At 45.5% G+C, this 17,149-nt stretch overlaps 1 protein-coding gene across 1 annotated transcript in view; it reads right to left on the bottom strand.

Annotated features, from left to right (window-relative positions):
* Deptor (DEP domain containing MTOR interacting protein) overlaps positions 1–17,149 on the bottom strand; it is a 211,347-nt gene that overhangs the window by 129,392 nt on the left and 64,806 nt on the right. Inside the window, exons 2-3 of the mRNA XM_004661367.2 lie at positions 16,823–17,001; positions 12,826–12,949 (exon numbers count right to left, since the gene is read on the bottom strand). Coding sequence (XP_004661424.2) covers positions 12,826–12,949; positions 16,823–17,001 — 303 coding nt within the window. The remainder of the gene's footprint in view (positions 1–12,825; positions 12,950–16,822; positions 17,002–17,149) is intronic.

The following is a 17,149-nucleotide window of genomic DNA, read 5'->3' as shown; positions in this document are numbered from 1 at the left end:
TGCTAATCCATCTCTCCAGCCCCAATTCTAAGCACAGAGCTCAGCAGCATCAAGTATATTCACAGTGGTATGCAACGATTCACCTCAGCATCTCCAGAACTTCTAGAAACAGTCCCCATTGAACAATGACCTTCAACAAACACACTTCTCCTCCCTGGCTCTTGGAAACCCTGTGTAATTGTGCTAAATTATACAAGAAGGGAAAGTCTCTATGGATCTAACTACTGCAGGGACCTCATAAATGTGGAATCACAATATTTATCCATTTGAGAACTGGCTTATTTCACCCATCACAATACCTTTAAAGTTCAGGCATCCTATGTAGCATGCGTCCAAACGCCTTTCCTTCTTGAGGCGGAATATTCCATTACATGTACATACCACATTTTGTTTAACTTCTGAATAGACACTTGGATCATGTCTACATTTTAGCCAGCATGAATAATGTGGCTATGAGCATGAATGTACAAATATCTCTTGAAAAAGGCCAGGCGTAGCAGTGCAAGCCCCTAATCCCAGCACTCTAGAGGCTGAGACAGGAGGATGGCTGGCCAGCAAGTCGCCGCAATCCTCCTGTCTCTACCTCCCTAGTGTTCGGGGTATAGGCACATACCACCAGGTCACGTCCTCATGCTTGTTCAGTAAGCACCTTACCCTCAAACCACCTTCTCCTCCTCTTTTTAAATTTATTTTTGGTTTTTCTTTTTTTTGAGAGGGGTTGGTTTTTCGAGGTAGGGTCTCACTGTAGCCCAGGCTGACATGGAATTCACTATGGAGTCTCAGGGTGGCCTTGAACTCACGGCAATCCTCCCACCTCTACCTCCCGAGTGCTGGGATTAAAGGCATGCGCCACCATGCCCGACTATTTTTGGTTTTTCAATGTACAGTCTTGCTCTAGCCCAGGCTGACCTGAAATTCACTATGTAGTCTCAGGGTGGCCTCCAACTCACAATGATCCTTCTACCTCTGCCTCCCAAGTAATGTGTGCCATCATGTCTGGCTTATCTTTATTTTTTTTAATATTATTTATTAATTTGGAAGAGATGGAGGAAAGAGGCAGATAGAGAGAGAATGGGCACACCAGGACCTCCAACCACTACAAACAAACACCAGACACATGCGTCCCCTTGTGCATCTGGCTTATGTGTGCCCTGGGGAATCGAACCTGGGTCCTTTGGCTTTGCAGGCATGTGCCTTAACCCCTAGGCCATCTCTCCAGCCCATTCTAATGGTTGTGAAGTGGTTACACCCTCCTTCCTCATTTCTTAGCAGCTACTTCCCAATCCCTGTACTTAACCAAGTGCACAGATTCCATTCTTAGCGCCTGGATCTCATTAACCCTGAGGCTGCCTCCTGGCTGCTGGACTGGCAGACTGAGGCTGTCATAAAACACAAGCAAGTTAACAAAGTCATAGAGCTAGGGTCAACTATATTAAACATCTATGTACCCTTCTAGTTGTACTTGAAATTGAAATTACATTTACCATATAGACCCATATATATACAATATATATAGTGCGTGTGTGTGTGTGTATGTATATACCATATACATATATATTATTTATAAGATAGTATGGGGATGGAGAAATGGCTTAGTGGTTAAGCGCTTGCCTGTGTAGCCTAAGGATCCCAGTTCGAGGGTCTATTCCCCAGGACCCACGTTAGCCAGATGCACAAGGGGGTGCATGTATCTGGAGTTCGTTTGCAGTGGCTGGAGGCCCTGGCGTGCCCATTCTCTCTCTCTCTCTATCTGCCTCTTTCTCTCTCTGTTGCTCTCAAATAAATAAATAAAAATAAACAAAAATAAATTAAAATAAAAGATAGCATGGAAGGTGGGCATGGTGGTGTGGACCTTTAATCTCAGCACTGGGGAGGCTGAGGTAGGAGAAGCCCAGTGAGTTCAGGTCAGCCAGGACTACAGTGAGACCCCACAAACAAACAAATAAAAAGTATTTGGGGGGGATAATGAATATTATTCCAGTGATCAGCCACATTTTCCAGCGAATTTCTGCACTCAGCTGTGGGTGCTGGGCGGGGGTTCTCCACGGGCCTCTCACATTTTCTCAGGTCTACACGCTGCGGCACTGACAGTGTGTGGTCTGCTATCTCTTACTGCAACAGAAGGCAGGTGACAGTTTCCTGCCAGTCCAAAAACACAGTGTCCCCTTCTGGGACAGAGGACAAGGGTGGCTTGAAAATCATCGTGAAGGGCTTCAGGTCCTTCCGCAGGCAGCCCGCCGTGCACGTACGCTGCCACTGCCTGCCCTCTCTGCGCCAGCTGCAGCTCAGTCACCGGCAGGGAGATGCTGGCACCGACCACTGCCCGGTAACTAGCCACTGTTGTTCTAACCAGGCGGCTTCTTGTCTTCTGCAAGAATCCAGGAAATGGGCCGGCGTCGCGGCGCACGCCTTTAGTCCTAGCCCTCAGGAGGCAGAGGTGGGAGGATTGCATCACCATGAGTTGGAGGCCACCCTGAGACTGCATAGTAAGTTCCAAGTCAATCTGGGCTAGAGTGAGACCCTACCTCAAAACAAAACAAAACAAAAAAATCAGAAAATGGTGACAGGGAAACCAGCTGGCATGCAGGGGGGTGAAAATCCCAGGCAGAGCTTGATAGGAGTTACATGGTACCACAACTGCCCCTGGTCACACACACAGTGGTCAAAATATATATATATATATATGAACTTAATTTATTTAATTTAAAACACATTTTATTTATTTATTTATTTTAAAATTTTTATTTATTTATTTGAGAGCGACAGACACAGAGAGAAAGACAGATAGAGGGAGAGAGAGAGAATGGGCGCGCCAGGGCTTCCAGCCTCTGCAAACGAACTCCAGACGCGTGCGCCCCCTTGTGCATCTGGCTAACGTGGGACCTGGGGAACCGAGCCTCGAACCGAGGTCCTTAGGCTTCACAGGCAAGCACTTAATTGCTAAGCCATCTCTCCAGTCCCATTTTATTTACTTTTTGAGAGAGAATGGGCATGTCAAGGCCTCTAGCCACTGCAAATGATCTCCAGATGCATATGCCACCTTGTGCATCTGGCTTTATGTGAGTACTAAGGAATTGAACCTGGGTCCTTAGGCTTTGGAGGCAAATGCTTTAACCACTGAGCCATCTCTTTAGCCCAAAGATTTTTCTTTTTTTCTTTTTTGGGTTTTTCAAGGTAGAGTCTTACTCTAGCCCAGGCTGATGTGGATTTCACTATGTAGTCTCAGGGTGGCCTCAAACTCACTGCAATCCTCACACTTCTGCCTCCCGAGTGCTGGGATTAAAGTCATGCGCCACCATGCCCAGCCAAAGATATTTTTTAACCCACTAATTTTGTAGTCTTTGGACACTGCAAAGAAACCAAGAATGCAGGAAATGTTTATAAGATTCTGCATTTTGCCAGGCGTGGCAACCCTACCTGTAATCCCAGCAATAGGAATGCAGATGCAGGAGGGTTGTGAGTTCAAGGCCAGCCTGGACTACATAACAAGACCCTGTCAGAACAACAACAAAGATTCCATGAAACCACTGGTTATTTTGACATCAAAAGAAAACTGAAAATGTACATAACATAGTAGAAAATAATTACGGTTTGCAAAATAGTTAACAATATTTCAAACTAAAACTTGAATGCATACCTAGAATCCTAGTTCTTGGGTGGCACAGGCAGGAAGACTGCCACAGGTTTGAGCCCAGTCTGCTCTACGTAGTGAGTTCTAGGCCAGCCAGGACTACGCAGAGAGATCCTCCTTCAAAACAAACAGGAGCTGGGAAAATGGCTCGGCTATTCAAGGTGCTTGCTAGTAAAGCCTGCCAACCTGGGTTCAATTTCCCAGCCATCCATGTAAAACCTAAAGGGAATTCATTTGCAGTGGCAAGAGACCCTGGCTCGTACACTCACACATACACACACACACACACACACACACACACTCACTCACACAAGTATATAAAATAAATAAATAATTTTAAGGGCTGGACACATGGTTTAGCGGTTAAGGCACTTGCCTGTGAAGCCTAAGGACCTGGGTTTGATTTCCTCAGTACCCACGTAAGCCAGATGAACAAGGTGGCGCATGCGTCGGGAATTTGTCTGCAGTGGCTGGCGGCCCTGTCATGCCCATTCTCTCTCTCCCTCTCTCAAAGAAATAAATAATATTTTTTGATGTCATAATCTTTTCCTCCTCTTATGATGGTCTTGTGTAGGTAGTGTCAGGCACTGTGAGGTCATGGATATCCAGGCCATTTTGTGTCTGGAGGGAGCATGTTGTAAGGAGTCCTACCCTTCCTTTGGCTCTTACATTCAATAAATAAATAATATTTTTAAAGGATTTTTATTTACTTTTTCAACGTAGAGTTTTGGTCTAGCCCAGGCTGACCTGGAATTCACTATGTAGTCTCAGGGTGGCCTTGAATTCACAGCCATCGTCCTAAATCTGTTTTGAAAATACCTGCACAGTGGAAAGAGAAGATTTAAGTAAAAACTTAAGTCTTTCTATTTTTAAATCTCTGGCTCCCTATCTCAGGGTCTACATTAACCATTAAACCTCTGTATTGTTCATGTCTCCCAATTTACCATGGGATTAGTTATGCCTGCTGAGCACGTAACTCAAAGCTGTACAGAGAACCAGGCAAGTAATGTTGAGGCTGTTTTGCACACTCTAAAGGTGCCAGTCACGGCAAATGGCAGGCGCCGTGGCTTGTCGTTCAAAGCAGTGTGCTCTGTGGCTCTTTCAGCAGCTCACAGCACTTACACCGTGGAGAGAGTTCTTTGTCCATTCGACAAATATTTACTGTGCCAGGCACCGGAGAGAACAAAAGACCCATGCTAGGGCCCATGGCAGAGGGACTTCTGATAAGATAAAACACACACGAGGCCCTGCCTGCTTGGGTCTTATTTCCCCCTTTCATTTCTCTTCAGCTGGTGTGGAAGTGGGAATAAAGGAAGCAGTGGGAACCCACAGATCTAATGGCAAACAGCTTGATTACTTTAAACCAATTCTTTAGTCAGTGTTACATCTGTAAGCAGGAGAAATGGGCTAGTGGCCAGAGACAGAAACTTGCTACTCGAAGAACAAGACCCTTTGGGTTAAAAATGGAAATGCCAGGCGTGGTGGCACACACCTTGAATCCCCAGCACTCAGGAGGCAGAGGGAGGAGGATCCCTGTGAGTTCGAGGCCACCCTGAGACTCCTTAGTGAATTCCAGGTCAGCCTGGGCTAGAGTGAGACCCTACCTGAGACTACTTAGTGAATTGGAATGTAGTCTCAGGGTGGCTTTGAACTCACTGCGATCTTCCTACCTCTGCCTCCCAAGCGCTGGGATTAAGGTAATGCGCCACCACACCCAACTCCCAGATTTCATTTTTCAAATAATTTCTAAACTCAGATTCTGCTTTTTAAATTCTCTTCCTAGAGCTACTCCATTCATGGTATGCAAAGGGCTTGGTGGATTCAATCTCACCTCCCACCTTCTTTCTGTGCTAGGGATTCCCTGGGAATGGTGCACGGTAGGCACGTCTGACCCACATCCCAGCCCTAGCACCTGACAATCTTGAGATCAAACCTCGTCTTTCAAGAGATCTGTTTCGTTAAATGTTGAAATGCAGTTGAGTTTTGCAGCTTCATGAATGAGCCCAGAGGACCTCCTGCCAGTGATGTACAGCCGGAAACTTCTAGATAAGGATGACCCTGAGCTCCTGATCCTGCTGCTTCCACCCACCCAGGTGCTGAGGTTACCGATATTTGCCACCAGAACCAGCTTAGTTTTAGTTTATTAACATCATTTATTTGTGTGGGTGTGTGAATGGGCTGCTGCTGTTGCAAATGAATGTTAGACGCTTGTGGTTAGATTTACATGGGAGCTGGAGAATGGAACCTACAAAGCAAGTACCTTTTCACACTGAGCCATTTTCCCAGGCTCCTGAGCTTCGCTTTTGACACCCAGTTCTGGTTCTGCAAAACAGCAGATTCAAGCTGAAAAACACTGTTATAAGTTTAGTCAAAAAGCTGGAGTTGCATATGTGGATCCTAGCTACAGATGACTGGGCTTCTGAGTGAGAATGAAAATACTTAGTAGCAGAGGCCAGTAAGTTGAAAAGGAGACATAAAGGGTAGAGAAAGGAAGAGGGGAGGATACTTAATAGGTTGATATTGTATATATGTAATTACAATGATTGTAATGGGGAGGTAATATGATGGAGAATGGAATTTCAAATGGGAAAGTGTGGGGGTGGGGAGGGAGGGAATTACCATGGGATATATTTTATAATCATGGAAAATGTTAATAAAAATTAAAAAAAATAAAAAAATTAAAAACAAAAAAGCTGGAGTTGTATAGCAAACTGAAGTCAGAAAGCACCGTCCTGTTAGTAAGACAGAACAAATACGCCAGCTGGGCAAGGTAACCCCAACACTTGGGAGACAGAGGCAGGAGAGTCCCCAGATATATAATGAGGCTAGTCTGGGCTATGGGAGACCCTGTCTCAAACAAGCAGACGGACAAAAAGTACTAAATCAGCTCCTCAAAACCAGCAGGAGCAGTTGGGAGGGCAGAGGTATAACTGCACTGTCTTGGGTCTCAGATGTACCCCCTGAAAACAAGAGGTTAAGGAAAGCCCCTTCTGTTATGTAATGAAGTTCACAGAAAATAGAGGTCCTGTAAGTAGGTAAAATGAACCTGGTTTTTAATCTTATCTACAGAATTCCAGGGCAAAGGCCCTGAAGGAAGATCTCATCTCGCATTACAGTGTCCAGCTACAGATCCTGGTGTGTTTTTAATAGTATTTCTGCATGTTTTCCTTTCTGTCTCTCTTTTTCTCTCTCCCTCTCTCAGTAGGGTCTCACTCTGGCCCAGGCTGACCTAGAATTCACTATGTAGTGGCCTTGAACTCACGCTGATTCTTAAACCTCTGCCTCCCAAGTGCTGGGATTAAAGGCGTGAGCCACCAGCTAGGCTACATTTTCTTTTGTTTATTTTTCTGGTGGTGCTGGGCTTGAACTCTAACACTCAGCTTCATTTCCAACCCTGCTTTCAATAACATGTTACAGAGAATTCTCAGTCATGTTTTATGGTGAGCTATCTCTGAAGTAAATGTCTCTATGAAGGGAAATGAAAAGGACTGAGGACTTATGAAGAGTCTACTGACAAGGTTAGGATTTAGGTTTCTGGTTCAAATTCAAGCTGTGATTTGTTAAATTGACCTTTGACAAGAGACATACCCCCCAAGCCACACATTGTTCCTCCACAAATCAGGGAAAGGCGTATCAAACAGCCTTATCAAAGTATATTGGTCAGGATATTTTATGTATAGTCAGCAATAAATACTTATTGTTATTATTTAAAAGGGAAACATAATAAATACTTAGGCTTGCAAGACCTTCATTTTCAAATGTCAGAGATATTCCAAGGAAAGGTTTTGGTGATATTAATGTAGGAAAAAAAAGAAAGAAAGAAACAGGGCTGGAGGGATAGTTTAACAGTTAAGGTACATTCCTGCAAAGCCAAAGGATCCAGGTTCAATTCCGTATGACCCACGTAAGCCAGATGCACAAGGTGGCACATGCATCTGGAATTTGTTTGCAACAGCTGAATGCCCTGGCATGCCCATTATTTCCCTCTCCCTCTCTCTCTCTGTCTCTTTCTCTCAAATAAATAAAATTAAAAAAAAAAAAAACAACAAGAAAGAAGTGGGCTGGAGAGATGGCATAGTGATTAAGGTACTTGCCTGCAAAGCCAAAGAACCTAGGTTCGATTCCCCAGGACCCATGTAAGCCAGATATACAAGGGGGCGCACACGTCTGGAGTTCATTTGCAGTAGCTGGAGGCCCTGGCACGCCCATTCTCTCTCTTTCTCCCTGAGCCTGACTCTGTCTATCTCTCAAATAAATAAATAAAATGAAGGTTTTTGTTTTTGTTTTTGTATTTTTGTTTGTTTGTTTTTTGAGGAAGGGTCTCACTCTAGCTCAGGCTGACCTGGAATTCACTATGTAGTCTCAGGGTGGCCTTGAACTCATGGCGATCCTCCTACCTCTGTCTTTCAAATGCTGGGATTAAAGGCATGTGCTAAAAAGGCACACCCAGCTAAAAAGAAGTTAAAAAAATAAATAAAAAATAAAGAAACTTCAATTCTAAAATAAGTAAAGTACTTGGACTGGCCAGGTTTCTCAGTGGTTAAAGGCACTGCTTGCAAAGCCTGAAGGAGCAGGTTCAATGCCACACTTACCCATGTAATGCCTGACACACAATGATGCAGAATCTGGGGCTCATCTACAGGGGCAAGGGGCTCTTGGTGTGTCCATATTTTCTCTCTCCTCTTTCAAATAAAGAAATATTTTTTTAAATTTTTTTGGTTTATTTTTATTTATTTATTTATTTGAGAGTGACAGACAGAGAAACAGGCAGAGAGAGAGAGAAAATGGGCGCGACAGGGCTTCCAGCCACTGCAGACGAATTCCAGATGCATGCGCCCCCTTGTGAATCTGGCTAACGTGGGGAATCGAGCCTCAAACTGGGGTCCTTAGGCTTCACAGGCAAGCGCTTAACAGCTAAGCCATCTCTCCAGCCCACAAATAAAGAAATATTTAAAAAACGAAAATACTTGAAAAAATGAGCTATAAGCAAAACCCACTATTCACTTTCAGTGCTATGAAAGTATCTAAAACTCAAAAATTATAAGCTTGCTGAAATTCATAGGAAGATTGCTCAGAAAACAAGAAGAATACATAAAATGTAATGGAGCTGACAATTACAAAGGTCTCCAAGTGTGTTCCAAACAGGTCCTAGCAACCAGAAGCAGGGGCCAAGTGCTGATTTCACAAGCAACTTGAAGAAACAAATTTACCTGGAAAATGAGACACTGGTTGGAAAGTCTGGCAGGCAGAAAGAGTACAGTGATATTAACCAACCCATTAAAAAAGTATACACACACACACACACACACACACACACACACACACACACACACACATATATATATTCTGTCTTCTGCTCTTCCTTTTCTCCTTCCTTCTCAGTGATAGGGATGACCCAGGTCTTACACAGCTAGGCAGTGCATACCTCTGAGTAGCCTTCCAGCTCCTACTCATGGTTTCCATTAAACATCCATTATACGATTACACAGGCAATGATTGGTCAAGCTCTATGAAGTGCAAAAAAGAGGCTTGGGGGAATGGAGCTCAGTGGTATAGCGAGTGCACATGGCACATTGCAACTCCTGTGTTCCATGCCCAGCACACCACACACACACACACACACACACACACACACATACACACACGTGCGCAAAGGTCGATGGAGCCTGTCCCCATGTTTCTAGAACTGATTCATCGTGACATGTACAGAGGAAGATGGCACAGTGGACCAAGTGCTCTCCGTGCAAACACGTGGACCCGAGTTTCTGGACGTACCAGCACCCTTGGGGATGCTGGGTGGGCAGGGTGGTCCCTTGTACTCCCAGTGCTCCAGAGATGGGAACGCAGGATCCCAGAACAAGCTGGCTAGCTCGGTTAGTTAAGTTCAACGCGAGACCAGGCCTCGCTAACATGGAGCGGAGAACAGTCCCAGAGGAGTTCATGGCTAACGAGAGGCCTGAGGAGTCAAAGCGCTCTAGGGAAAGGGGGGAGAGTGGGGTGACTCACGGAGGCAAAGGGGATGGCCTCTCAGATCACCTCTTCTCGACTCAACATTCTCCAATCGCTTCCTGCTTGATTTGACCTCCAATCCTGACTCTTACCGTAGCCTGATTGCAACTAGCTTCAATTCATCTCCTGTAATTCCTTTGCAATTTCTTGCCCTCGGACACCCTGGCCTCCAGGTTATCCTTAAATACGTCAGGCACATCCTTGGATGGGGCCTTGAACCTTCCAGCTGCCCCTGCCTCAGACCCTCTTCAGGCAGATAGCCAGGAGGCCCACGCTCTGCAGATGGCATCTGCTTGGGCGGGGGCTTTCTGAGCCTCCCGGAGCTTGGCACCCCTGCAAGCCTCTGCTTTTGCAGCAGGCCGGCCGCCCGCCCTGAATGCTCACGTCTGTCTTTGCACGCTTAGCCCTGGCACGTCGGCCTCGCCTGCAGCCCGAGCCCCAGGAAGACACAGCTTTGTCCGTCTTTGCTTCTTGGCACATTCCAGTATCAACACTGTGCCTGGCATCTGGTAAGAGCTCAACAGAGATTTATGAAATAATTGGTAAAAAATAGTAAATGCCCTGCAGCAGAGAGCACGCTGGGGTGATTCAGTGACACGCAGTTCAGTACAAACACACAAAGGACAGAGGGGGGAAAGCAAGAGAAGACAAGGCTGGAGTAAGTCTGTTTTCTAGAAGGTTCTCAAAGTGTGAATGACTTCCTTTAACTTTTCTTAGTTCTTGTCATAGACTCTTCCCATCAGCAGTAACATTTCTCTTCCAGCCATTTATTATCCTCCAGAAAGGCTCTCTCTTTCTATCCCAGGAAGGTCTCACTACGTAGCCCAGGCTATCCTAAAACTCATGAAGATCCTCCTGCCTCGTCCTCCTGAGTGCTGGGAACACAGTCCTGAGTCACCACGCTCAGGCTTAGATATTTTCAGTTGTTTCTAATCTCTGCCCAACAGTGTGCATTGCCACATTCAAAGAGCTAAGTTACAGTCAGACAGGAGCATCACAGAATCTGCTGTCTCCTTCCATGGCAATGTGACGCATTCTGTTTTGGTAGCACAGAATCTCAGTTTGAAGGGACCTTCACAGTAATGTGGCTATCAACCATTCCACATGTACACAGCATTTTCAGCAGGAAAGAAAACTAGGCTGGATGTTGTGGCACACATCTGTGATCCCAGCACTTGGGAGATAGACACTAGGAATCAGGAGTTCAAAGTCATTACACAGCAAGCTCAAAGCGCCAGCCTGGGCTTCATGGGACCCTGTGTTAAGAAAAGAAAAAGAGCTGGGTGTGGTGGCACATGCCTTTAATCCCAACACTTGGAAGGCAGAGGTAGGAGGATTGCCATGAGTTTGAGGCCACCCTGAAAATACAGAGTGATTCTAGGTTAGTCTGGGCTAGAGTTAAACCATACCTCAAACCAGAAAATTAAAAAAAATAATAATAATTTTAAAAAATAAAAAGGAAAAGGAAAAGAAAAAGAAGCTGGGCATGGTGGCCTTAAATTCCAGCACTCAAGAGGCTAAGACAGAAGGATTATCATGAGTTGGAGGACAGCCTGGGTTACAGAGTGAGTTTCCAGTCAGCCTGGGCTAGAAGGAGAACCTACCTCAAAACACACATGTACTATATTATTCTCACCAAATTGCCCTGAAAGCACTAAACTTGATGTTCATATTCATATATTAATGTTACTCTCACTTTCAGTTAGAGAAGTATCTCTTTTCAGATGGCAATGACCACTGAGATGACCCAAAAGGCAACATAGTGCTGAGAAGAAGGGACAGAGGAGTGTCCACCACTGAAACATCTCACACCCTCCAAGGCTCAGGATCCACTGTGAAAGAGGTGGCAGAAAGAATCTAAGAGCCAAAGGAAGGGTACCACTCCTTACATACAACTGTCCGGACAGAAATTGGCCTCAATATCCATGACCTCACAGTGCCTATCAATACGTACACAAGATCCTCATAATAGGAGAAAAAGATGATGACATCAAATTAAAAAAGAGAGACTAATGGAGGGAGGGGACATGAGGATATGATGAAGAGCAGAGCTATGAAGGGGAAAGGGGGGAGGGGAGGGAAATACCACGGTTGTTACCTGTAAGTATAGAAGTTGTCAATAATACATATGTATATTATACAAATATATTATATGAATATTATGTATTATACATGTGAAGGGCTGGAAAGATGGTTTAGTGGTTAAGGCTTATTTGTGAAACCTAAGGACTCCAGTTCAAGGCTTGATTCCCCAGGACCCATGTAAGCCAGATGCACAAGGGGATGCACACATCTGTAATTCATTTGCAGTGGTTGGAGGCCCAGGTGTGCCCATTCTCTATCTATCTGCCTCTTTCTCTCTCTGTCTGTCACTCTCAAATAAATACATAAAAATAAACAAAAAAGAAGAAGAAAAAAAACACACATGTATACAGACACATATACACACACACACACAGAGAGAGAGAGAGAGAGAGAGAGAGAGAGAGAGAGAGAGAGAAGGGGGGAACAAGAAAAAGAAGTTGACATTATGACATTTGCAGAAAAATAGATGCAAGTGGAGATCATCATGTTATGTGAAATAAGCCAGATTCAGAAAGACAAATAACAAATATGTTTTCTTGGTATGTACGTACAAACAAATGTCACTAAAGTCGAAAGGCATCTAAGAGGGGGGAAAGCCATCTCAAGGGAGGAGGTATACTCATCTCTTCATGAAAGTTGAAAAATCAGTCCCACAGACAGCATGCCCCTGAAGTACTCCTATTACTGATTCTTGACATGACCCTGAACTTCTCCTGTACTTGGCTCTGCCTCTCTAGCTAATTACGAGGCCGAACCTCCAAACTGAGCAACCGCCTATCATTCATATACGGAAAGGACCATCGACGCCACTTGATGGCAAACACAGTGCCTCTAGCCTTCTGTTTTTCACTTCTGGGCTTTTGCTAAAATAACTTAAATATAGAAAATATGATTTAAATGAATGCTTTAATAAGAATCTTATGAAACTGAGTTAATTTTTGGCAAAAGGAAAGCAGATGTGCGATGGAAGTTTTTCCTCCTAAGAGGAACAGTTACGTAAGCAGCCCACAGAAGAAGGGGCTGAAGTCACCGTGGTGGAGACTGACAGAGCCTTGCTCCCCTCCTGTCAAGGTGTCGGGGGGCACGTTTCATGCACATACTTCTCATACAGCCTCTGTCCTCTCATGAAGGCCTTCACTTCGTTGTCCAGTGGGAAGGTGCCGTCGTCCTTTCTAAAGCGGTAGAAGAGTTTCACGTCCTTGAACTCCTTATGCTCGTCACACACTGAAACACAATGCACACAGACAGGCCAGTGAGAAAAGGCAGTCACGTATTTCATTGCTCGAGTCAAAGACGAACGCGATCGAAATTCAGTTCACTAGCCAAGTCTTGGGACGCATGTCTGCTCTATGGGAAATACACGTAACATGCTTGGCAAGTGTACCTGTCACGGGGGAGTGCCCGCGGTTATCAGCTCTCGCCAGCACCATCGCTGTTACAAGGTTCACAAAATTCAAGTCGTCACAGACTCTTCGCGAGCATGACACCGGGATAGCATCAGCTTCAGCAATGTGAAATCTAAGCCAGCCTGGGAGGAGTGGCAGTCACCTGTGATCCGTGCACTCGGGAGTCCGAGGCAGGAGAATCTAGACTTCCAGGCCAGTCCAGGCTAAAATGGTAAGATCCTGTATCAAAAAGCGGGGAGCTGGCCAGGCGTGGTGGCTCACGCCTTTAATCCCAGCACTTGGGAGGCAGAGGTAGGAGGATCGCTGTGAGTTGGAGGCCACCCTGAGACAACATAGTGAATTCTAGGCCTGCCTGAGCTAGAGTGAGACCCTACCTGAAAAAAAAAAAGGGGGGGGTGGGTGGAGCTGCAGAGGTGGCTTAACAACAGTTAAGGCACTTGTCTGCGAAGCTTAAAGACCCATGTTTGCTTCCCCAGGAGCCACGTAAAGACAGATGAACAAGGTAGCACATGTGTCTGGAGTTCACTTGCAGTGGCTGGAGGTTTTGATGTACCCATTTCTCTCTATCTCTCATAAATAAATAAAACCTTTTTTTTTTTTTTAAAGCCAAGCATAGTGGCATACCCCTTTAATCCCAGCACTCAGGGGGCAGAGGTAGGAGGATGGCTGTGAGTGCAGGGCCAGCCTGGGACTGCAGAGTGGGCTTAAGTGAGACCCTACCTCAAAATGGTAACAACACCACCAAAAGAAAAGGGGGGAAGGAGGCAGATGGCTCAGCATGTAAGAGCACTTGGACAGAAGTATGAGGACCTGAGAGGAACTGATTTCTCCTGAGTTAAATTCACCAGCACAGGGCTGCAGAGATGGCTTAGTGGTTAAGGCATTTGTCTGCGAAGCCAAAGGTCCAAGGTTCGATTCCCCAAGGACCCACATAAGCCAGCTGCACAAGGGGCACATGTGTCTAGACTTTGTTTGCAGTGGCTGGAGGCCCTGGCGCACCCATTCTCTCTCTGTTTGCCTCTCTTCTCTCTATCTCTCTCGCTCTCTGCTTGCAAACAAATAAATAAAAATTAAAAAAAAATTCACCAGCACACACAGAAGCAGCTGTGTGTGGTCACACGTGCCTGTAACCCTGTGCAGCAGAGACTGGAAAATTGCTGCAGCTTGCGGAAGGAGCTCCAGGTTCTGTGACTCCGTCTCAAGGAACTGCACAGATGAGCAAGAAAGGAAAGCCCCTCAAGGTCTGCTCTGGCCTCCACTTGTGCGTGCACGGGGCCCACACATCTGTGCACACACGCATCTGCTAAACAAACACCACACTGTGTGTACTACACACAAAAAATAATGAAAAACATGAAATGTAGTGAAACCCAGAGGAATGCCAAGAAGTAACTGGCATGTCATGCTGGGACTCTGCACAGGGAAGAGCACTGCAAAAGGAGCCCTCAGAACTAGGAACCCAGCTTTGCAAGATGGAGGCTTCCCTGAGGATGTCGTTCGAAAGGGTAAATAGGAACAGTGAGTAGAAATCGGGCAAAACGTGGAGAAATGGCTTTTCAGCTCAAAAGAACAGTGTGTGCAAAAGTCAAGGCCACGTAAGAGACTTTTAAGGATTCATGTGCAATGAGCCATTGACATTCACAGCAAGAACTTGTCGACAACCTAAACGTCCATCGACAGAAGAATGAACGGAGCAGCGGCATCATTAATTACACATGACATAATAATACATCTAGCAGTGAAAATGGGAAACCAAAGTTAGAGAGGGGAGAGGTAATGGAATGAATACAAGCAACAAGGAAACAGAGGGAAGAAAAGGAATCAGCTGTAGCAGTGAGAGAAGACAAGAGGTGTGACGACACGGCACAATGACACACACGTGGGAAGATATCATTAAGTCCCTTACTCTGTACGGTAACCTCAAATACTTAAAAAGGAACCCTCTCGCCATGGGTGAGTCTCACACACAGCATGCCGACCAATTGCACATAAATATACATCATACGGAGGCTCAAGATGTTTACAGAATGTGACGCATTGCTTAGAGAAGCACATACAGAAAGGTATAGTGGAGAGACAGGACTGCAACTGGGAGAGGTATAAAAATGTCAATTTAAAGTAAAGTGGCTTTTTTGTAAATTTCTTTTTGTCTTCATTTTGAGACAAGATTGCATATAGCCCATGCTGGCCTCAAAAATCACTACATGGGGCTGGAGGCATGGCTCAGCGGTTAAGGCATTTGCCTGCAAAGCCAAAGGACTCAGGGTCAATTCCCCAGGACCCAGGTTAGCCAGATGCACAAGGAGGCACATGCATCTGAAGTTCGTTTGCAGGGGCTGGAGGCCCTGGCACACCCATTCTCTCTCTCTCTCTCTCTCTCTCTCTCTGTCAAATAAATAAATAAATTTTTAAAAATGTTTTAAAAAACAATCACTACATGGAAAAAGGGCGTGGTAGTACACGCCTTTGATCCCAGCACAGAGGCAGAGGTAGGATGATCTTAGTGAGTTGGAAGCCATCCTGAGACTAAACAATGAATTCTAGGTCAGCCTGAGCTAGAGCAAGACCCTACCTCAGCAAACCAAAACAAAGAAAAAAAAAATCACTATATGGGCTACAGAGCTGCTGGTTTAGCAGTTAAGGCACTTGCCTGCCAAGCCTAAGGACCCAGATTCCCATGTAAGCCAGATGCACATGGTGGTGCACACATCTGGAGTTTGTTTGTTTGTAGTGGCTAGGGCCCTGGAGTGCCCATTCTCTCTCTCTCTCTCTCTCTCTCTCTCTCTCTCTCTCTCTCTCTCTCATAATTAAATATTTTTTTAATAACTATGTAAGCCGGGCGTGGTAGTGCACACCTTTAATCCCAACACTCAGGAGGCAGAGGTAGGAGGATCACCGAGAGTTCAAGGCCACCCTGAGACTACATAGTGAATTCCAGGTCAGCCTGGACCAGAATAAGACCCTAGCAAAACCAAAAAAAAGGAAAGAAAATCACTATGTAACTATCACTATGTAACTAAGGACGACCTGGAACTCCTGATTCTTCTGCCTCCATGGTTATCTGAGAGCTGAGATTACAGGTACTGACCACCACTTCTGGCTCTAAAGTGAGATGTTTTTACTACTCCTTTTTATTTTTTGCATGTGTATGTGGAGTGCATGAGTGTGTGTGTGTGTGTGTGTGTGTGTATTGATGGGAAGGCCAGTAAACAACCTTAGTATCTTCTTCAATTTCTTTCCACTTTGTTTTATGAGACGGAGTTTCTCGCTGAAGCCAGAGATCACTCGCTGGACTATAGACGAGCGAGCCAGCCCGCCCCGGGGATTCTCATCTCCACCCCCCTAGCGCTGGGCCAGCAGGTGCACGCTGCCATGCCAGGCTTTTATGTGGGTGCTGGGGGCCCTCATGCTTGCCTGGCAAACACTTTATCCTCTGAGCCACCTCCCGGGTCCAATTGTCTTCTGATTTTTCTTTCTTTTTATGGTTATTTTTCAATTTTATCTTCACTCTTGTATCCCAGGCTGGCACTGAACTCACTACATAGCTGGAAATAACTTGGACTACCTCCTCCAGTCATAAGAACATACCACTACACCTGGATCCACTTTCTATTATTAAATGGGTACAATCATGCAAAGATAACATCTTCCCTTTCCTCTCAAGCCACGCTCGCCATGTCACCTCACTCACCATGATGAACGATGCCCCGGTCCGCCAATTTCTGCATGAGTTTAATGGCCGTCTCTCTGTCACAGGCCTCCTTGTGTTCAATCAGCCAGTCAATCAGTTCCTTAGCAACAAAACAGTTCGGATAGGTTTTGAGGTGATGCCGTCTATCCTTGATGACTTTTTCTTCATGGAGCCTGAGTCTAGGAAGAAAAAGTAACAAGTACTTGAAGAATTTTGATGCAAGCACGGATTATTAAAACACTTCTAAAGCCGGGCGTGCTGGCACACACCGTTAATCCCAGCACTCGTGAGGCAGAGGTAGGAGGCTCGCCGTGAGTTCGAGGCCAC

This window comes from Jaculus jaculus, chromosome 2 (genome assembly GCF_020740685.1).
Source record: "Jaculus jaculus isolate mJacJac1 chromosome 2, mJacJac1.mat.Y.cur, whole genome shotgun sequence".
Taxonomy (NCBI): Eukaryota; Metazoa; Chordata; class Mammalia; order Rodentia; family Dipodidae; genus Jaculus; species Jaculus jaculus.
Note: the sequence above shows the minus strand (reverse complement) of the source record. Positions and strands in the feature narration are given on the sequence as shown.